The sequence below is a fragment of the Photinus pyralis genome, unplaced genomic scaffold, assembly GCF_008802855.1.
Source record: "Photinus pyralis isolate 1611_PpyrPB1 unplaced genomic scaffold, Ppyr1.3 Ppyr1.4_LG4, whole genome shotgun sequence".
Classification (NCBI taxonomy): domain Eukaryota; kingdom Metazoa; phylum Arthropoda; class Insecta; order Coleoptera; family Lampyridae; genus Photinus; species Photinus pyralis.
Window position 1 is genome coordinate 2,262,877 of NW_022170511.1, and position 22,990 is coordinate 2,285,866.

Genomic DNA, 22,990 nt, shown 5'->3' on the forward strand with positions numbered 1-22,990 from the left:
CAAACAAGTATTGTTGAGTTGAATGATTAAATTTGAATACAAAAAATGAATTTTTATACATTGCATAGGCCGTCGCAACATATAAACTAAGGTTAAAGCAAATAATGAGTAGCGAGAAAGCTCTTCAGGAGATGACCCTTATACACAGACAAAGTATGCAAATAGCAGATACATTTCTGTAAATAATTAAAGAAATATAAATGTTGCTTCCACTTATTGGCACTCGTTGAAAAAGTATCTCCTTCATAATTTTCTCAATATTTTAATGAGATGGGAAGGTGATCATTGATCAAACTTTTGTAATTAAAACTTTCCAATGCAAAGTTTCAAATTAATATTAAAATTTGAAGTGGGGAAAAGCAAAAATAAACTCGCTCATAAACAATACTTACCTTATAACTTACGTACTCTTGCAGTGGCTTTTCCGGTATCGGAAATTGGAAACTCAGTATACCTTTTATACCTATTACATTTTCCTCTGTATGCGTATGCGCTGACTGGAAAATCTTAAATTAAACAGATTTGTGTATAAAAATAAGATGAAAAAGTCTCTCTGACACTCGTATTGATTCCCGAAATAAATTTCTGAACATCCGAATTGAAGATTGAGAGCATTATTTAATTTTATAACTGTTACTGTTACGTCATTGAATAAAACTTAATTTTTTATTCAATGGTTACGTATATTAATTATAAAAAAGTGTGAAGTACACAATTGACAATTTGTTAAATTTTAATAGGTTTGAATGAGTAGGCTAAGCCGCTCTTTAATCGTGAGTGTTGGTAAAGGAACACTTTAACCTCAAGGGAGATAAAGTGAAATACATGATTGTGCATTCTAATGACATCATTCTCATTTCAAATGTGACGCTAAGGACGATATAAAATGACGTTCAGAACATGTAACAATGCTGTTTCTAAGGAAACAACCGCGACGACGGAGCTTGAGGACTAAATTAATTTTAGAATTGGCACAAGCTTTACAATGAGTTATATGGCGCCTGCTATAAAATAAAGTTTTGTATTATACACGACGATAAAGGGAAACTAACCATCCCGTGGAAGTGAATTCATTAAGATCTTTCACTCAATGGTTAAAATATACCTTTATTTTTGTATGCTATTTTGGATGTGATAGGCAATTTAGTTCCTTTCCATTGCATTCAAAAGTTGTAAATGGCAAATTATTCCGAATTTAGTGTATGATTTAAAAAAAACGGTAAAAACTAGACCAGTATAAAATATGTAGGTTAGTCTTAACTTTTGCTTCAAGGAAGAATGATAAGGGAGGAAAATGAGAATGATAACGATCTACAACACAGAGGGGGTGAAGGACTTAACAAATGAAATAGAAAATATGGTAGATAAAAGGGAGGAGAAGGGAAAAAATATATTGGGGGGAGATTTTAATACCAGGACACGAATTAATGGAAAATGGGTAGAGATGGGAAGAGGAGCACAAAATAGAAAGTCAAGAGATATAAAGTGCAACAAAGAGGGAGAGGAGTTACTGATGTGGTCAGGAGGTTGGATAATTTTAAACGGAAATATGGAGGGAGATAGGGACGTGTGGCAGAGGGGGGTCGGTAAAGGATTATGCGATAGTACATGAATAAATAATGGAGGAACTAGATGAATTTAATGTAGGAACAAGGATAAAACCGGATTATTAACTGATGGAATGAAGTCTAAAGGGACACGAGACAAGAGACACGGTAGAGGTGGTACAATATAAAGGGCTAGACTCCTAAAAGCCTCTTTTTCTACCTCGTCTGTCTCTGTCGCTTTCCTCTTCTTCAGTCTTTTTAGTTGCTGCTCAATTCCTTCGCTTGTTATCTCATCTCCTTCCACTTCCTCTGTTCCTACCCGTTCCGTAGTCTCTTCTTTCTTCCTGCTTTCCTTGTAGCACCGTGATAAAATGTTGTTTTCCTTCCTCTAATTGTATTTCATACACATTTTTCCTTTTTCTGTCTGCTTATCGCCTTTCAAAAATTCTTTTATTTCTCTGATTCATATTCCTTCTGTTTCGGCAACTTTTTTTACATTTTCTTTTGTACTTTTTTTATGTTTTCGCTCACCGGTTTCTCCTCTAATTCCCCTCTTCGTTCTTTCTCAATCATTTCTCTATATTTATTTCGCTCTTCTGTACACTTTCTCTGTCACCACTCCTTTCATTTTTCTGTTCCCTCCCCTTCAGTTATTCGTTTCCACGACAAAGACAATGTGGAAAGTTATAGGGGAATCACGATAATAGTACTGAATGAAAGATTAGAATAAGAAATGGAAGAGAAGAGGAGATTGGGGAAAGGGGGTTAAAGGTAAGGGAGAATGAAATTGGAGAGGGGTGAATAGAAGAAGGTAGAGAAATTAAATATTCAGGGCACCAAATACAAAGAAATAATCGAAAATAAGAGAACTAAGGAAAAAGGTAGTGTGGTGATGCGATACATGTGTGGGAAATAAGAGAGAGGGGTTTCAAAACAAGCAAATACCTAAATAGGTATCTTGAAGTTCATTGTGTGCTCGAAATGGCATAATTGAAGTAGTAAAAAGATCTCTCAACTGTTCCCATAGGTATAAAAGGCACTACATGTTTCAATCGGAGGTCATCATCAGGTGTTCTATAAAATGGTGAAAAGTATTGAGGAGAGACCATGAGCTACTTACGATAAATGAATATGGATAACTTAACCTATTAAATACCAAAGGGGCAGTAACAACTTGAAGTACTGCCTCTTTGGGTTTTAATAAGTTAAGTTATCCTTATCAATTTATCGTAAGTAGCTCATAGTCTCTCCTAATACTCTTCACCATCTTATAAAACACATAATGATGACTTCTGGTTGAAAAACGTAGTGTTTATACCCAATAAATAACTATAGGAACTGTTTAGGATCTTTTGATCTAAACGGAAGGACAAATTATATATTAGAGGAAAGAAAAATAGGGAAAATAAGGATAGCGTCGGGACAAAGGACGGCAAAGTTCGAGAAAATGAGTGAAAGAGAAAGAAAAAAGAAAGTTTTACAACAAGGATGGACTTAAAGGAATGTGGGAGGAACAAAGAGGAAAATATTATAAAAGAAATAGACACGGACGGGCTGAGGTGGAAAAGGAGGTTGGAGTCGCAGATAAGATGGCAAATGCGCTGAAAAAAAGGACCTGAATGCACGAATACAACAATAGAGAGTGAAGATATAGAGCGTTTAACTTACTTACTTAGTCCGCTTTACATTTGACACTTTCATTGGGGTTTCTAGGTAAATGACTGCCTATATGAATGCGGGTAAAGAAAACACGTGTTCATGCCAGACAAAACAAAGGGTGTGGTTACATCGTAGAGACCAATTACGTGTGCAGTTTGACACAAATTCTAAGCCAATCAGCCGTTCATCAGTAGGAATAGTCATTTGCAAACACTACGTTACAGAATAACACATCTCTAGTGTTCCATCAAACCAATTTAGATTACCTCGTTAATTTATAGTATGCTTACAACAACAATAATGGATAATATGATAATAATGTAAGACAATAAATGATTATTGAAATTACTCCACCGCGAGTATTACGACCCCCTTAAAATCTTGCGTAAACATTTTTAAAGGACCTTGTTTCCGAAATGTTTAATTACATCTATAAAATTTATACGCAATAACTTTTGGCAATGCTTCCCGTGTTATTTACAGACCCACTACAATATACCTACTTCTACAATTTATGGTCAACATTTTACACCCTTTGCCTTTTACTCATTATACGATACTACAGCTACAACTGAAATCAACCTACCTCAATTTTGTTAAACCAAATCTCGATGAAACATTTTCTAAAAGTGAAATGCGTGCATAATAGCTTCTGAGGTATACGTATCGAATAAAATCCTTAAATTTGAACGATAACGTTTCAAATTTGGGCCCCGATTACTTCTTCTAAGATAAAAGGATTTAACAAAATCTGCAGATTTGGACGAAGATCTTATAAATGTTTTCCGCACGCACCTCTATCTGCTGTAGCTCTACATTTCCATTTAAATTTGTTTCGAAATGCCATGACCAGTTTCAGTGGTCACTCTGTATCTAGAAGTGCGTTTTAAGTAGGGCGCTTCGTTACGAAGATTGGCACTCCGAAAATATTTATTTCTGTTTAGGAATTGGAAATATAAGGTAGAAATTAGTGGATTAATTTATAGAGCTGCCCGTTGTTAAGGATAATAAGAGGCCGTTTTTAATTTGCCGTTTGCAAAAATTCCCGTAGAAATATTTAAATTATGTTTATAACCGCCGAAAACTCTTATCAGGGAAGAAGAGAGAGAATCAATCAATCAGTTAAGTTTTAGATCTGTTAATTACCCATTAATCGAGTTTCATCCAATACGAAAACCAGCATTAAACCGGTGCAAGGAAAATATCAACGTGAAGTTTGACAGTTTGACCAAACATTCCAAAAGAAAAAGGGCATTTCTGTACTGCCGAATTTGGAGATTTCATTCCGACTATTTGGGTTAAATACAATGAACCGTAATTATATAAATGGGTTATAGATAACAGCATCCGATTAAGGGAATATTAAATCCCTTGAAAAACAGGTCCCATATTTCTAAGACATCTGAGAAGAACGTAATTAATTAAAGAAATTGTAATTTTTGTATGTAGATAACCGAACACGCTTCCCAGAGCTCTTGTCATTTAGAAGACGAGGGCAAATTAATGTTTGAGACTTTCAGCTCCATTAAGCCATTATTAGCAGGGTTTTTTTTCTTTGGTAAATTAAAGCGAGCATTAAAACTGCAAGGCCGTGCTGGTTGACGCGAACTGAGAAATCCCAATTAGTAGTAGGTGTTAATTGGACTACAGATTTTAGAAATTTCAATCCAACCATTTTAGTAAGTGCAATTAACAGTAGTTGAATAAGTGTTGCAGTAAACACCATTCCAGTCGTGTGGGGGACAAAGGAAACGTTCTTAATGTAGATGTTAAGACCAATTACAGATTTTTAGGACGCCCACAGAGAGTACATTTTTTGATAAAGACTTAATTCTTGGACCGAATACTCTGAGTCGAATAGAAGTCTTGTTCAGCAGTCGAATAAACGAGAAGTTTACCATTGAGACGATTATAAGCGACGACAAGGAAGTGATCTAAATCGTATGTTCTAGGTACAAGATTACTGATAACATGATAGTTGTGATTCCTACACCTTGTACCTACAACCAATTATCGGCAACTGATAAACGCTAGAGATACGTAGATGCGGTTTGACGCAGGAAAAAAAGTCTCAAACCTAGTGATTGTGGTACAAGCCTGGTACAAACCTAGGTACAAACTTTGAATAAATCAAAGATCGGAAGTTTCCTCTCCGAACACGTATTACAAGATACCGTTTTCTTCAAAATTTCATGTAAAACTAAATTAGGGTGACGAGACAGATGAAGTGCTGACGATAAGATACGTCTATAATGCAGTGATTATTTTCAATTACACATACGAGATCAACATGCGCGCCGCAGTAGCTCTTCCTTCCCTGTTTTTCCACTTCTTGTGTATACAGGCAAGTAAATCCAATCAGTACTATCCCGAGGAATTACAAATTTTCTCCAACCCGAAAACCTTGGGTAAGCACATTTTGGCACAGCTAGATAAGAGAGAGAGTAGATTTTTGTCTACGACGTGCTTTGATCAGTTACTCGAGTATGGACGTGGACTCCTCGGTTTCCAATTCTGGGCGATTCAACGTACGTATCCTTGCGATTGATCCTAATTTACGGTCATATTGTAGTATTCGACTCTAGCGAGAAATTGCCCTCTGGACTGCTCAAGGGGCACGGAGGGGCGTTGGGATCGTTCGATCAATGCTTGGAGGTGAGCGGAAATACGTCGGTGGGTACAATTAACGGAAAGTACTGCATTGGGAGCATCGAACTGGCAGACCTCGAGCAGGCGAACCTTATGGTAAATCTTGCATTGCCTGCTTTGCGTTTGCGTAATCAAATTTTAGTTGTCCGGGTCGTTCAAGCCAAGGTTCCTCAACATACCAAAGAAGAAAGTTATACTGCCATGGGGCGTTTGTCTACCCGCTGGCTGTGGTGTAGACGACTTTCGGGTAGTGACACTATTTATATTCAAGTACTCCGAGGACATGTGTCAAACGGCCGAGTCTCAAGCTTCAACCCTTGACAATGGCGACTACGTGGCAATGTAATGCGGTTTGGTATCACACGTGTCATTTAACATTGTGTTTTAGCGCCATCTTGAGTGCGTTCCTACTACTTCTAATCGTTAGCACTGTCTTTGAGAAGATAAAGCATCCAGATAGTAAGACAAACCCCCCACCCGCAGGGTTGTAATCAGTAAATTTCAGCACGTTTAAAAGAAGCGTGTAGCTCGTTTTCCATTGCACTGAACTACAAAAAGCTAATGTCTCAGGAGGTTGAGGAAAACGAAATTAGTTGCCTTAATGGTATCCGTGCTATCACAATGATTTTTATGATACCTGCTATGCGATTCCTAATGTATCCACTGTCACCCAATGACAACTGGCTCGATTTGTTGAAGGTACGTCCACAGTTATCGTCTACCGCTTTTCCAACGTGGATCATTTTAGTTTATTACAGATACAAACAATGCAGTCTTTTTGGAAGCATTCATCTGCGTCGACACCTTCTTGGTGGTTTCAGGAACATTGGTCAGCTACAACTTTTTATCGAGAAGACATCAAGGGGCAAAGTTCAACTTAGCTTTCTACATTTTAAACAGAATTGCGAGGTTTGTCGACAAATCCTTGTTTGCGTGTCTATTAAATCTTCCTTCAGGTTGACCCCAGTACTTGCCTTTGTTGTTCTAATACAAACCACATTGATGAGACACTATGGCTCGGGACCATTTTGGCCTTTGGTGAAAAGCCTTTTCGTTGTGGACTCCTGTAGGGATTACTGGTGGACAACGTTGCTGAACATTCAAAACTATTATAACCCAGGATTTACGGTATAGATCTATTATTAAGATTCAAATAGTCATTACTAATAACTAATAATACTCAAAGATCTAGTCCCATAACCTATTCCCCAATATCTAGCCTTTTATCTTTACTTAAATTACCAAAATTGTACCTTATAAGCTACGGCTCTGTCTTCGGTTAGCAATGTTGACACTGCAAATAGTAATTTGCAACCCTCTGTAGACGAACAGCAGGTTCATTCTTTTATTCTGAAATGAGGATTTCGTCTCCATACTTCATCTGACTGCGACTGTGCCCAATTTTGCTCTGTCTTCCTCAATTAGCTCAATCAGATGATGAATGGAAAACTGGTATTCATCACTGTTCTCGTTAATGATGGAAAATAGCACCTGCATGGTTTCGTAAACGTTCGGCGATGGGCGGAGTCTTCTTTTCTGCGTAGTTTTTGATAGATGGTAAAAACTAACAAGCCACTTTTGACGTTACAATGGCGTGTCCACATACCGTTTGTTACTTTTATATATGTAATTTTTTTGCGGATATTTGATTCTGTAACCTAAAAAAGAATATATGGTTGCGAATAATACCATATACCCATTACCTTGCGGAAGTTTGGCAATTTTCCAATCAATAAAACAAAATATCCAAAATGCTCAGTTTGAATTCGATTCTGATCAACAAATACAATACAAAATCTAATTTATGCAAACATTTTCCGCTGGTCGATTCCTTTAGGAATATTAGAATTACGTCGAACAAAATTTCTTATGCAAATTCCAAAAATAACCGACCATTACTTTATACAAGTCAAAAAATTTAAAATAACTTGCAGTTATTGACGTACCAATTGATCTTATGTCTACTTGGAAAATGCCCCTTCCTCTAAAAATATGGGAACAAGCGGAAAAAAAGTCATATGAATCACGAATCCAAAGCAAACCGGCTACATCTTCCTGAAACTCGAGATCGTGATTATGACCTGGAATAAAATGCCAATGTTCCGCTGTGTTGATTTTAATTTTTCCCGATTTATTCACTAGGTTTATTTGCGGGCAAAATGCACCCATTAATTATCTTTAAATTCCCTGCCGTATGTCGTTGTATACAAAATTTTTATTTATCGCACAATGCGTTACTCAACTTTAAGGAAGTTTTAACCTGCCGTTACTGCCAGCGATACGAAAAAAACTTCTTTGTTTACAACAATGAGTTTTAATATTAGTTTATCTACTCCCGTTTATATTTAAAAGGCGCTTCTCCGATTCCAAATTGTTCCTTCACATGATTCGTAAGTAAAAAGCTTTACTAAGGATCAGGCTGCTAAAAAGTTTTTCTTCGTCCCAGAATTTACTGTAATTTATCTATTCGCACACACATTAAATTGCAGATAACTCGCTATTTGTTACAAATCCGAATTTGATTAGCTATGCGCTTCTTAATGGCGCGATTGAAGAAACAGAGTCGGCACTCTGGGGTAACTATCAGTTGGCTGATGCATGCTTAAAAACCCGTCGACTTGCCCAGCTTCTAACAACTGCTCTTTAGAGAGGAATTTTGGGATGTTTGACGGTAAAATGCCGACAGGATCCGAATGTTAATTTTAGTCGTTAGTGCACTCTTTGTTGGCAAAGAGGAGCATTGGCATAAACTCGATTTACACGGGTTGGTATCAAAAACTGGATTTAATTTTTAGGAAAATATTATTTACTTTACTAACAGTTTTGTTTATCGCAATTTCGTTTTAAACATGAACTTAGCTTAATTCTTGTGCCTCAAACCCTCATTTCCGACTACACAGCTGAACCGATTGAAACCAAATTGGGTACGCTCATTTTATGATATATGTAAAAGGAGTCCAAAAGGTTTAAATGGGGAATTGGAAGGTTGGAGGTCGAAAATAACTACAGACTAAAATTTAATTAGACAATCGTATTCTTTTTGCCAGGCAAAACGTAACCATCAATCTCTTTTTCAGTCAGTTTGTGTGGTATCAAGTTGGTTTACTGCCGTAAACGTGCAACTTTCCTTACTATCATTTTTGTTGCTGTGGCCGTTGGCGAAAGTTCCCAAATACACCATTGGATTCGTAAGCGCCCTGCTGGTAGGCTCAATGTGCTCCGCATTTCTCACTTCTTGGGTTTACGATGTTAAATCAATTTTCCTCTTGAATATATTGTAAGTACCTACGTAAAGTAATTGCGATTTAGTTTTTTTTTGTAACAGCCCGCCGCATTTGGATAAGTATTTAAAACATATCTTTTACTCGATGCACAACCGTGCTTCCACTTTCATCATCGGATTTCTTCTGGGATACGTCTTATACGAAAGCAAGCGGCCGAAACACGCCAAAACTGTCCTAAAGGTACGTTTTCCAAAAGAGAACCTTTTTAACATTACTTCCAGATATTTAAGCCCTTGGTGATAGCAAGTCTGTGGGTGTTAGCGCTCGGATTAATAGCGCTCTGCCTATTTGTAAGTCAAGCATTTATCAAGCTGGACTACTATTGGGTCCACCACACCTTGCAAAATACGTTTACGCGACCCCTTTGGGCAATTGCGGTCGCGTGGATCATCTTCGCATGCGTGCACGGCTACGCAGGTACGACGAGCTGATCGTCTCACTGACAATCTCACTGTCATTTTAGGTCCAGTGAATAGCATTTTATCGTATTCGGGTTTCCGAATTTTATCGAGAATCTTGTACAGTACTTTACTTATCAATTTTACCGTAGCGATTATACTCTCGGGACAAACCAGAAAAGGATTTCATTTCTCCGCATCTGATGCCGTAAGCATCACCAATAGCTCATTCACTTGATCACTCTCTTTTCAGATTTCCAGATTGTGGGGTGATTTAATTTGGACATTTATATTGGGATTACTGCTAACTTTACTCGTCGAGTATCCATGGAGAACCCTGGTCAGGGTTATTGGAAAGTGGTGTGGCGGTAAGTAACTTCCACTGCCAACGCCACTAAGTGTAACTCCTTAACAGTTTCAGGAGGAGGTTGTGAGGACAGTGGCACAAGACATGAAGGTGGGAAGGTGGAATAAATGTGGTTACCCTCTCGCTTGTACTAATTAAGTCTAACCTAAGGCAGTGTTAAATACAGTCAATTAAACAAACCCCAATTTATGCCTTTCCTAGTGTTTTTTTAGAGCTCACACTGGGGGGTAAGGTTGAGCCTGATCATTTGTGTGCTTTATTTACAGTTTATAACGAAATTATAAAGAAAATGTTACTATGGTCCCCCAAGCCGGAACTCCTATTTAAACTTACCCTGTACTTATAGTTTGCAACTTTGGGGTCGGACGTTCCTCGGCACTTTCGAAACTCGACAACAATCGACTTGTACTGGATGCCACGAACTCTTACCAGGACGGTTCTTTTATGTATTGGGATGCTAAACATACATAAAGGGAATTGAAAAAGTGCAGAATTTTGTGCGTAAGAAAAGGAAAGAACGTATAAAATATATTACAGACACAATACCAGGAAAACCTTCTTCGGGACAAAAACCCCAGCATAACCCACCCAAATTCATGAAATCAATCAATTGCGGCAACAAAATGCAAGAGAAAATACACAAATAAAACATCCCAAATTTTACAATAAAAATCAGGTAATCGAATCAAATACAGTTAATCAAAACAAAACACACGAGACATCATAAATGCAAGTGAAAAACGTGATAAATCAATTTAGTACAAAAAACACACTGATAATAAACTTTATCGCGAATACAGAAATAAAAACTTAATAAAACAGTATAAAGGCAAAAACAAAATCTCACACAAATGTACATACAATGACATCTTTGAAGTTAAACGTGCCACCATTAATTTTAATTAAGCGTACTCCACAATTGTGTCTCCTCCTGATCATAGATCAACGTAATCCAATTTTCTTTCGCATTATTAGATAATGCCCTATTTTGTGCGGTTCTCCATAAAAAAGAAAACTTCATCTTACGTTTTCAGTAAGCCCTTCACATTGTTTATCCCAGCATTTTACTTTGGAGATGATGCTGCACAGTAAACTTTAGCAATTAAGATGTATGTGGGGATACAATACAAAGTTTACAAGTAATTAATGAATCTCTTATCTCGTTACATAATTTATCAAGTTAATGATTTTCATGGTAAAAATAGGGCTTGTTACATGGAAATTAATGCAGTCGTGCGCGGAATTCGTGGCTTTCATTTAAATGTGGGTCGTTCTCGTTACACTATTCTGTTCATTTTTGTACACGAGGGTGTTTATTTTTCTTTGTCTAATTAGTAAACGTAAAAAAAAAGTACAAGGGTTTGTGTTTCGTACTTCGTATTTTACGCTCTATGGTCTGCAAAAAATTAATTTAATCCTCCACTCTTAACAGAAGTAGACTAAAAAAGAAAGTGAAATTTTGGGTTACGCAAAACAAACTCTCGTAACAGATTTTTTAATGGGATTTGATTTACATTTTTGTGATACCATTACTCAATTTTATTGAAGCGTTATTAGAATTATCCCATTAAACGCCATTTTTAGTTCTAAACTTATGACTGCTTTCCAATCAAATTGTAAAGCCTCCAACTTGAAACGTTTCCCTATTGTCTGATCTCCTCAATCTGAATGTTTTGTTATAATGTTTAATTGTAAAACTAGGAATGTTCTTCAAGCTGCAGTAGAAGTTTAGTTGCAGAATCGCGGCATAAAAATAATAAGTCTGTGTACAGAATTCCTAACACTAAGTTTTAAAATGGATGGGTCTTCTTAACTTTGTGTAGATTCCAGATTTTCTGCATAAAATTTTCCAACCCCACACTTTGACTTTCAGGATTTCAAGTTGAAATTATTAATTGTACGGAAATTAATTGTTTGGCACCATTTATGAGATAGGGCAGAATCGCCATTAGCCTCCACAAAAATGCGGTGAGCTTCAGCAGCACTTTTCTTCAGAATGAAGTAGTGCAATATCGCTGTTTCTGAGACGGAAGCATTTAGCGTGATTAAAAAATAATATTATATCCTCACTATTTGAGTTTTTAGAGGAATCTGGCCTAACAATGTTTTTGGAATCCCCAAACTATGAATCTAATCACCTGAGATTAATAAATGTGGATGATGGCAATTAAAATTCCACGCTTTCAACTGTTTGTAAACAAAACCGCTCACAAAAAAGAAAGAGGAAAAATGAAAGTGGACAACCACTGCGTGGTAAAGTTGCGTTTGCACCAAACTACCTTTGGGTGGCACTTAAAACAAGTTAAAAAGATATAAACACTCTTAATGAATATGTATGAGTAAAATGTACCGGCAAGAAATGTGCCCGTATTAAACAACTACATCTTTTATGCAAATTCAATTAACTCCTACGTTTCGACATTGATGCAGCATCAAAATCTCGAGTCAACCACAATCAAGATTAATAATTCGAATCGTATTCTGAAGATGACTACAATAAAAACCTTTATTTAGTAATTCAATTGTAAAATTACGTAACCGCAGTAGCCGAAGAGTGATGAACGTTCCAATTTATTACACATTTAGTTACCTAGACAGTAAGTGAAACTGTGTGCTTCGTAGCAGTGGAAAATCTAAAAACTTGGGAATACGTGCAAGATGGTTTATACCATTTCGGATAAATACCAAGATGCGTAAGTTTTTCTTCTTAAAACTCGTAAGGGTTTTAATAATGAATTGTGTATCGAGATAAATCTTAACCAAAAATTATGAAATAATACCCGATTGTAGCAAAGCCGGTGTGAGTAGAACAGGTTTTTGTATCTCAACGTCATTTAATAGAAGCATGGATTTTACGTGTTAAATAATTACGCAACGATAAACATTTTGTATTAACACAGTCGAAGTATTACATATTATATCATTAAAGAGGTTATTTACCTATTGCTAGAAAAATTAACATTATTTCTAATTTTGCAATTCTTTCCTTGCGAGTAGGGAGGCTTGGGTTCCACCCATTACCGTCCAATACTTTTCAAATAAAATAATTAATTTAGCGGTGAGGGGCTCTCGTATAGTTGCATCGCTCGGGGGCGCCTCGTTCTGTATCAATATCCTATTGGCCAATTGCAAACTACTCATTGCACTCGTTTGTTGACTCGGTTGCACCTCGTTAAATGAACGTTCCCATGCTTACCTACCGATCGAAATTAGTCTATATACAGTCTGTTTCAAATTAAGTCGGCACTATTGGTAACTTTCTTAGTTGTATCGAAATGGTGAATTTTTTCTGCTGAACCCAAATCTATAATTAAAAAAACAAAACAACGTCGCATTTGTTAGATAATTACATGCGACTTTGTTATATGGAACATCCTGTATATTACACCATAGAACAGCTTATTAAATTCTCTACAAAATCTCTTATTAATGCATCATAACAAAATACTCCATTTGGGAATTGACGAATGCTGCTGTGATAACATCGAGGAGGGATTCTATAATATCATTCGCCATTGGTCCATGTTGACGGTAAGGGAAGAGTCTGTCCCCGGTAAGCAAGAGAGCTCCGATATTTTGCGCGTTCCTTACTGTCCATGTTGGGGGGTACTTATTGGCATTTGTTCGTTCGCCTTTGTGAAGTTGAGAAAGAAATTGTTTTTATTTATATTGTAACAGGCTTCGTAGCATTTACTTGGGGTTGAAAACGTCCCTTTCATAAAATTGGACCTCTACGGCACTGGCATAAATTTTTAGGGTTCTCACGGCTAGCTCAGTAATTAAATTATTTTTTGTACCCGTCGGAACGTACCTACCCCCGGAAATTGAAAATCGACTGCTCTGGTTTGATTTAACAATAAATACGCACATAACTTTCGAGTAAAGCAAAAGCGATCAAATTCTAATTTTCTTTGCACGTTCCTGGATATAAAATATTAGTTTGATTCATAAAAAGAGGAAAACAAAAAATTGCAATGCCTATTTCTTGATCACGTGTTCCTGAGCTCTCTTCGTGGAATCAGGTTTAACATGAATAGAGTCTTTTTAGTAAATGTGATGAGTGGTAGAGGACGCGAAGTGACATTAATATAAACTTTGAATGTTTTTTTGAAAATTTCAAATGGAACGATATAATTACTATAGGATATTATCAAATAAGATGAAAAGGTGAGAATATCAGTGAGAACCACATTTTGATATCTGTTTTCTAAGCAGAGATATGGCAAAATAAAGCTCCAGACCTAGCACTTAAACCCTTAGCTTTCCCCAATAACCGGACAGCCATTGCTTTAATTTATCCATTTTTCGCCACTTTTTATATGAATCAATTAGCCCATTTAAGTTGAACTCCTAAAGATATCTTGTTGACTCGACCTAGGGATGCAAGGGTGATAATTAGCTCAATGGGAAATTCAGGATCTTACAGAATCGATAAATCAATAAACTATAAAGTTTTACTATTTCTTGTATAAATCATCTTAATCATAAATCTATAACCTCCACAATTTTCGTTATATACTGCGTTCAAGAAAATTTTACAAATAAAAATCTACCCCCTTTTTCTGTAAATAAGGAAACAAATTTCGTTTAGAAGAAATAATTTTCTGTCGGTCGATTCTCATTATACTTTTTCATATTTTGTATAAGAGCTGGGAAAACCAAAATACGGCTAACAATTCTAACTTCTTTTGAAATTTAGAAATGTTTCCAAATCCAAATGAATAACACGAATAAACTTGAGAAAAGAGAGGGGTCCACGTGCTACCGCTAACCCTGTAAACATATCATGAAAAAGTGTAGGAGTTTCAACAATGAAAGTGCATACTGACAAGTCCTGTGTGTAGTACCTACTGTGTGATGCGCTAGTGTTATAAAAAATATTGGGAGATTTCAACAAATCGAAAGGTAATGCAGGTTAAGGGTAATGTTGTGCAGTACCATTTAAATTTGGGCCAAATTAAACGAAAGAAATATAGTATATTGATCGCATGCATCCTTGAAAGATTACTTTCATATTCATTACAATTTGCAACATGCGTATGTGTTTCATTTATTTTTTATTTAAATAATCGTAATATCTACCCGTTTTTTGCAATTTAATTAGCATTTCTTACAAAAGACTAAATTTCTACATTATACGCTCTCGTTGTATATACTGCAAATAAATTATTTGAATTAAAATTGTCCAATCTTCCGGAAATCGTAATTACCTTTTTCTGAAGGTTTGACATTTAACATTTAATTGCCTTATTTTCAAACAGAAAAGGTTATTTCCTATTTCCGTGGCGCTTTTAACTTTGATTCGACATGATTTGAGTGTAGGCTGTAACTCGGGTGGGTACTTGCGATCCAAAGCTAAAATGTCAAAAAGAACATTACTGCTTACTTAATTATTTAACTACAATCGCCTGTAAGTAGTTCATTATTGAAATCGTGCAATGGGATTTTATTGCATGATATTATACTAGGTAAGTATTCATGAATAATTAATTGTATAATGGTCATTATTTACAATTATTACATTGAAATTAGTTTAATTTCATACAAAACTTTATAGGACAGGGCCTATCCATCGTTTTATATGGGTAACGTTCAACATATTAGAAACAAGCTGAAATTTGGCAAAGTACTTTGTTATAAGGGTCTAAACACCCTCTGAAACCTCGGCGTCGAGGCGTTGAGCCCGTCACCCTAAAACCACGCCCTAAAGTTGGGATAAAGTCTACTTTTTTTGTAATTTTTCTAACTCTAAAACTAAGCATTTTAAAAAAAATGAAGGGAGAAAAATTGTAGAGAAGATAATTTCCTTTAACAAATTAGAGAGAAACTGAAATTTGGCAAGGTACCTTGTTATAAGGGTCTAAACTCCCTCTGAAACCCCAGCGTCGAGGCGTTGAGCTCGTCACCCTAAAACCACCCCCTAAGTTGGGATAAAATCCACTTTTTTTTTAAATTTTCCTTAATAACTCTAAAACTAAGCATTTAAAAAAAATGTCAAGGGAGAAAAATTATAGAAAAGAAAATTTCCTTCAACAAATTAAAGAGACACTGAAATTTGGCAACGTACTTTATTATAAGGGTCTAAACACCCTGTGAAACGCCAGCGTCGAGGCGTTGAGCCCGTCACCCTAAAACCACCCCGTAAAGTTGGAGTAAAATCTACCTTTTTTTGTAATTTTTCTTAATAACTCTAAAACTAAGCGTTTTAAAAAAAATGTCAAGGGAGACAAATTGTAGAGAAGAAAATTTCCTTCAGCAAATTAGAGAGAAACTGAAATTTGCCAAGGTACTTTGTTATAAGGGTCTAAACACCTTCTGAAACCCCAGGGTCGAGGCGTTGAGCCCGTCACCCTAAAACCACCCCCTAAAGTTGGGATAAAACCTATTTTTTTGGTAATTTTTCTTAATAACTCTAAAACTAAGCATTTTAAGAAACAATGTCAAGGGAGAAAATTTGTATAGAAGAAAATTTCCTTCAACAAATTAGAGACAAGCTCAAATTTGGCAAGGTACTTTGTTATAAGGGTCTAAACACCCTCTGAAACCCCAGCGTCGAGGCGTTGAGCCCGTCACCCTAAAACCACCCCCTAAATTAGGATGAAATCTACCTTTTTTTTGTAATTTTTCTTAATAACTCCAAAACTAAGCATTTTAAAAAATGTCAAGGGAGAAAAAATTGTAGAGAAGAAAATTTCTTTCATCGAGTTAGAGAGAAACTGAAATTTAGCAAGGTACTTTGTTATAAAAGTATATACACCCTCTAAAACGCCAGTGTCGAGGCGTTGAGCCCGTCACCCTAAAACCACCCCCTAAGTTGGGATAAAACCTATTTTTTTGTCATTTTTCCTAATATCTCTAAAACTAAGCATTTTAAGAAAAAATGTCAAGGGAGAAATATTGTATAGAAGAAAATTTCCTTCAACAAATTAGAGACAAGCTCAAATTTGGCAAGGTACTTTGTTATAAGGGTCTAAACACCCTCTGAAACCTCAGCGTTGAGGCGCTGAGCCCGTCACCCTAAAACCACCCCCTAAGTTGGGATAAAACCTATTTTTTTGTAATTTTTCTTAATAACTCTAAAACAAAGCATTTTAAGAAAAAAATGTCAAGGGAGAAAAATTGCATAGAAGAAAATTTCCTTCAGCAAATTAGAGACAAGCTGAAATTTGGCAAGGTACTTTGTTATAAGAGTCTAAACACCCCCTGAAACCCCAGCGTCGAAGCGTTGAGCCCGTCACTCTAAAACCACCCCCTAAGCTGGGATAACATCTATCTTTTTCGTAATAAATTTTTCTTAATAACTCTAAAACTAAGACTTTCAAAAAAAATTGAAGGGAAAAAAATTGTAGAGAAGAAAAATTTCCTTCAACAAATTAGAGACAAGCTGAAATTTGGCAAGGTACTTTGCTATAAGAGTCTAAACACCCTCTGAAACCCCAGCGTTGAGGCGCTGAGCCCGTCACCCTAAAACCACCCCCTAAGTTGGGATAAAACCTACCTTTTTTGTAATTTTTCTTAATTCTTCTAAAACTAAGCATTTTAAAAAAAATGAAGGGAGAAAAATGGTATAGAAGAAAATTTCCTTCAACAAATTAGAGACAAGCTGAAATTTGGCAAGGTACTTTGTTATAAGGGTCTAAACACCCTCTGAAACCCCAGCGTCGAGGCGCGCGTTGAGCCCGTCACCCTAAAACCACCCCCTAAATTAGGATAAAATCTACCTTTTTGTCATTTTTGTTAATAACAAATGCTCGATAACTACAACACTCCGACTAAACTTCTTCATAAACTTAGACACGCTTCCGCTCGAAACAAAATTCTAGAAACACTCTCTAGCTTTCTTCGTTAATATGCACGCCTACACCTTAAGAAAGAAATCTTAAATTAGTTTTGCCATTTCATACATATAATGCCCTATACAATTAATTATTTCTTTATTTTTTTGGATAATGAACTTAGTTAATTATTTATTTTTCACTCATGCTATATTTTCTTTTGTATTTGTTCTGTAATTGGATAAATTCATCTCTTTAATAATAAATCATTTTTATCATTAAAACTAATTACCATACGCATAACAAAACTTCTTATATACGCCCGGAGAAAAACATGAGATAAACTGTAACTTCGCAAGAAAAATCTAAACGAATACACTCAATCTTTTAACACGTAATTTCTTTACAATTAAATAAACAAAATACAAGCCATTATTTAAACGAAAATTAAATCACTAAATAATTCTAATACAGAACAAGACTGATCTAGTTCGAATGGCATGATTGGAATTGCTTAATCCCTATTTATCGTCCGATTCAACTTACGATTGTGCATAAATGGTCTGAACTAAACTGTCACTAAAATTTCAAATTTTCAAGACTAATTTGATAGGTCGATAAAAAAGGTTAATTACATTCTTTCTGTCTCTTAAATAACATTTTGAGGTTTTAAATTTAGGGAGAGTATTTTAACGGAGGTTTTAAACGATCCAGATTCAAAACAATTAAAAACAGATTTAGTTCAATTCCACATGACAAAATTTTCAGAAAGCAAACCCATCATGTACTTCTCCAACTTAATGAACCTTTTACACAAATCGCTTTCAAACCGGTGTCCATAGTCGATTACACACTATCTTTTCTAAAATCTCGGCCGGTCTGAATTCGCCAAATATTTTAATCTGAAGAAAAACGTCTAGTTTATTGAGGTGGTCCCTCCTCTTGTAACAGCAAGCCAAAATACTTTTAGTAATATTAGTTTACAGGACCGAGGGAATGCCATTTCTGAAAGGAAACAAATATATTAGACATCTAATGGTACGTACATAAAACACGATAACATCCTCGTCGTACAAGGGCTACTATTGCCATTTAAGAGGGTTCGTTTATTTTACTATCTTGATTCGTAAATATACGTTTCTAACATAACATTTTTATATTTCTAGGGGAGAAATGCCAAAAGACTTTCAGAAAGTTAAAACGACCGATACAGACGAGGAGCATTGGCAGCCCGTCGAGAAATGGAGAATTTGGAGGAACGTTCTTGTACTCGGATTCGCTTTTATGATACACTTTACTGCATTTTGGGGCGCCTCGAATCTACAAAGCTCTGTCAATGCCGATGAATCGCTGGGAACGTTCACCTTAGCCGCAATTTATGGATCTCTTATACTGTCAAATATATTTCTACCGACTATCGTTATAAAGTAGGTCGATAGCTAATTTTAAGCGCTGAGTGGAATTTTGTAGGTGGTTCGGATGCAAGTGGACAATAGCTTTAGCGTTCCTCACCTATGTACCATTCATCGCCTCTCAATTTCACCCCCGGTTTTACACAATGATACCATCCGGTCTGTTTGTCGGGTTTGGAGGTGGGCCATTGTGGTGCGCCAAGTGCACGTATCTCTCCATTATAGCGGAGGCGTATTCTCAAATTACCGAGGAAGCTGCCGCTTTAATAGTAACACGCTTCTTTGGCGTTTTCTTTATGTTCTACCAGTTTTCGCAAGTGTGGGGAAATCTAATCAGTTCTGCCGGTAAGTTTAGACCGAATAAATCGCTCACTCACTCAACATTGTAATTCCAGTACTGTCTTCTGGTAAAAATATCGTTGCGATGAACGTAAGTGCAGAAAGTGACGAATGTTTGTCAATTCATTCGTGTAAAGAGAACACCGAGGACCTCTGTGGAGCTAACTTTTACCCGGGGATCACGACCGGAGTTAATCCAAATCTTGACCCCCCTCCTTCAGAAAAAATTCAGTTAATTGCTGGAATATATCTGGCATGTATGGTTATAGCTTGCCTTTGCGTAGTTTTTGGGGTGGATTCCCTCAAGAGGTGAGTTTACGTGGTAAGTTTGAGCACTAACACACCCTTGGTTACTTGGGTACTCATTCTGGCCGAAACAGTGCCCCATTAGAAGACAGAAGTCCCCTATAACGTGTACTTAACCGAGGATTTTTGCCGACAAGGGACACACAGACACTCCATTTGCATAAGTTTCCTTTTTATTTTAATGAAACACCCTGGACATTACGCCCCCGGAGTGTTCGCTCTCGGACTTTTCGCTCTCAAGATATTTCACACTCTGGCAATACCTATGCGCCCAAACTATTCGCCCCGACTAGAATAATTTCTGCCCCTTTCGGCTGGTGATCAATGCAATTCTCATTTCCGGCCAATCAGTTGAACCGATTGCAATCAAATGGTCTAGTGAATCGGAATCCAATTTAATACGTTCACTGGTTCAAATCGTTGTTTCAAAAGAGGAAAGTTTAATTCTGAAAAAAAACTGCTACGCCAAATTTATATTGGATTATCTGAAACATTCATTCGCAGTTCAGATAGAATTTACCTAACCACGGTGAACCTTTTTACGTAATTTCGTAGGAACCCTTCAATGCGTGTAGTTTTTTGAGTTGGTGCGCGCGTTTGTCGCTATTGCACTTTTACACTTGTCATCCCTCTTGGTCGATCTTTTAAGGCACTCAACTTTATTAACGGGACGTCTTTCTGGTTGAAATTAAATCGTGCAGTAATCCTTCTATTTTTCGGTATTTCGTAAATGGGTTGATTTCGCGACTCGCGATTACCAGAAACTGGGATTTCCACGTGAACGCTAATACGACCTAAAACAAATGCCAGAAAAAACAAACTTTAGTTCTTCTAACAAATACCTAACCTTTTCGGGGTGAAAAAAGAACAATTGGGCTGGAATTCTACCACAGCCAAAACCCGCATGTTTGTCGCTTGATTATTCGCACTAAGCGCTCCACCGCTGTCAGCTCAAAACTGAATGACTTCAAGAATCTCCTCCGGATGAATCCCCACCTATCTTTTTTAATTAATTAACGCCCCAAAATGGCGTTTTATTAATTAAATCTGATTCGTTTTAGCCGCTTTAATTGCAATCCCATGAACGTCGCAGTGAAAATCTGCGGGCAGTCAATTATTCGCTTTGGGAACGGAATCGCTATGGCGAATATTCTGATTCTATTGATCGCCATTAAAGTTTGCTTCCAATCATCATTGGAGGTACTGTGCTTATCATGCTCTTGGCTCCCATCCCTGGGTTGCCCTTGGTGTTCCTGGATAGAATTCCCAGAAACTAGGACTTTCGAAGACTGAAATTACTCCTTAAAAACTGTTGGCATCATGAAACCTCTTGCGTATGCGCGTGTAACCACCTGAATAAACTATCCCATATTAATTGAAGCCTAACTGCCTCCATATTTAATTGAAGTTACCTTTCTTCAGGTACAAAAGGAACAGAGCAGGAAGCGCCACAGGGCTATCAGGTCTAACACTACTAATAGTAACCCTCAAACACCTCTTCAATCCATACCAACTACTGATCCTCCCCATAACAATGTTCATTGGCGCAGAGCAAGCTTTCATAGCTGCCGATTTCAACGCGGTAAGTTACTGAAAATCTTACGATCTGGATCAGCCTTTCTTTGCAGTCGTTCGTGTCGTGCGGATGGGGTATCAGCAATATTGGCTTTGTAATGATATGCTTCGGTGCCGTCAACGCGATCGCCGCCATTTTCGCCGGTGGAATTTCGAAAAAGACGGGACGCGTGCCGATGATCGCGTTCGCTTTCGTTGTACACGTCGGTCTTTTAATTACGCTGTTAATTTGGAAGCCGACATCGATTAATAAGGTGCCATTCTTTGTTGTGGCCGGATTGTGGGGACTGTGCGATGCAGTTTGGCTCGTACAGATAAATGGTGAGGCAGTTTTCCGGTATGCTCTCCAAACATACATCATTAAAAAGGGTAACTCATGCAAACGCCGTAATATTAAAACGTTCTGTTTCAGCTCTGTGCGGGATTTTATTTCCGGGAAAGGAGGAAGCCGCGTATAGTAACTTCCGGCTTTGGGAATCTACAGGATCGGTGATAACATACGCGTACAGTCCGTATTTACGAACGGACGCTAAAATTTATCTATTACTGACACTTTTGGTGATAGGTGTTGGTGCGTATGGAACGATTGAGTTAATTGAACGTAAAGCCAAGAGAGACACCTTGGTTACTGCGAAAACCAATTTCGAGCTTGTTAACGGAAAACTGAGAGCCTTAGAAATTAATGAATAAAATGATTGATATATCGGAAACCAACGTGCGTTTGCGTTTTTCTCGGTTAATCCGAAAAACCCTTTGATCATTAATCACCTGAAAGGACGCACGTGTATTGTTAACGTGCGTTAAATAAATAAATGTGCTGATCTTGCACTTTATCTACTACCCCTCAGTTTTATATTCAATGTTATACTCGTATTTTATACTACATGAACATTATGTACTTCCTATTTCGTGCCTTCCAGCCCGGAGACATTATCTTGCGCAATCTTCTGGAATTCAAAGCCCTTGTTCTACGAGGGGTCGGTTTTATTGCGGTGTTTTGAATTTTGGGGCAATTTTTCATTATGTTGATTTTTAAACACATATACCTTTGTAAGTTATGTGGCAATTTATAAAACACTTGCAACATTCTTAATGCTATTATCAAATAATAACGTTTATTGACCTCATAAACACCAAATATACACTATGATTAATTGAAATAGGCAAAAATATATCACTTACCTGTCGTCGTTCAATTGCTATTTTTTTTCTTTTTTTCTTTTCTGGTACAAGGAGACTATGGTGAGGGAAAGGAAGAAAACAGGATGGAGAAGATGTAATTGATTGACAGATAAGCGAATGCCCAACACTACCAATGACGAATCCAAAAGACCAAAAAAACACCTCACACGCAATAGAACTTTACCAACAATAACTATTGAATTGAAAAATGTTATCAGTAATGTATCACAATTTCCCAAACTAAAAATTAAATCAACGTATGCATACTCCATCTACACAAATATAAATAAAACTATTTTAACTGAAATTTATTCAACGGCTTCAACAATGATCCTTTGGATACTGTACCGCAGGAATTAAAAGGCCAATAGGAGCAGGTTCAGTTATGGTGATAACACCAAACTGTTCTACGACCTGTTCCAACTCATAAAAACTTAATAGGAAGAAAGAGCAGCCGTGAATAGATCCTCAATCACGCAAGAAAAATCAAGAAGTTT

The 22,990-nt window shown here is 36.8% G+C and overlaps 2 protein-coding genes across 4 annotated transcripts; both read left to right on the forward strand.

Moving 5' to 3' along the window:
* Positions 1 to 5,247: 5,247 nt before the first annotated feature.
* On the forward strand, positions 5,248 to 10,092 carry LOC116169290 (nose resistant to fluoxetine protein 6-like). The gene is made up of 13 exons (XM_031485345.1): positions 5,248 to 5,734; positions 5,779 to 5,951; positions 5,998 to 6,197; positions 6,244 to 6,314; positions 6,361 to 6,554; positions 6,604 to 6,764; positions 6,812 to 6,983; positions 8,933 to 9,132; positions 9,181 to 9,319; positions 9,361 to 9,556; positions 9,603 to 9,745; positions 9,791 to 9,905; positions 9,953 to 10,092. Exons 1-13 carry the CDS (start codon positions 5,497 to 5,499, stop codon positions 10,009 to 10,011), a joined length of 2,061 nt encoding a protein of 686 aa, XP_031341205.1. The 5' UTR covers positions 5,248 to 5,496; the 3' UTR covers positions 10,012 to 10,092.
* Positions 10,093 to 12,370: 2,278 nt separating this feature from the next.
* LOC116169919 (UNC93-like protein) lies at positions 12,371 to 22,025 on the forward strand. 3 transcript variants are annotated; one of them, XM_031486129.1, is made up of 8 exons: positions 12,371 to 12,597; positions 18,659 to 18,717; positions 18,846 to 19,106; positions 19,150 to 19,436; positions 19,487 to 19,739; positions 21,159 to 21,318; positions 21,365 to 21,632; positions 21,724 to 22,025. In XM_031486129.1, exons 3-8 carry the CDS (start codon positions 18,853 to 18,855, stop codon positions 21,999 to 22,001), a joined length of 1,500 nt encoding a protein of 499 aa, XP_031341989.1. In that variant the 5' UTR covers positions 12,371 to 12,597; positions 18,659 to 18,717; positions 18,846 to 18,852; the 3' UTR covers positions 22,002 to 22,025. The 3 variants fall into 3 exon arrangements, with proteins under 3 accessions (XP_031341989.1, XP_031341987.1, XP_031341988.1); XM_031486127.1 differs by lacking the exon at positions 18,659 to 18,717; XM_031486128.1 differs by lacking the exons at positions 12,371 to 12,597; positions 18,659 to 18,717 and adding an exon at positions 14,693 to 14,809.
* Positions 22,026 to 22,990: the final 965 nt, after the last annotated feature.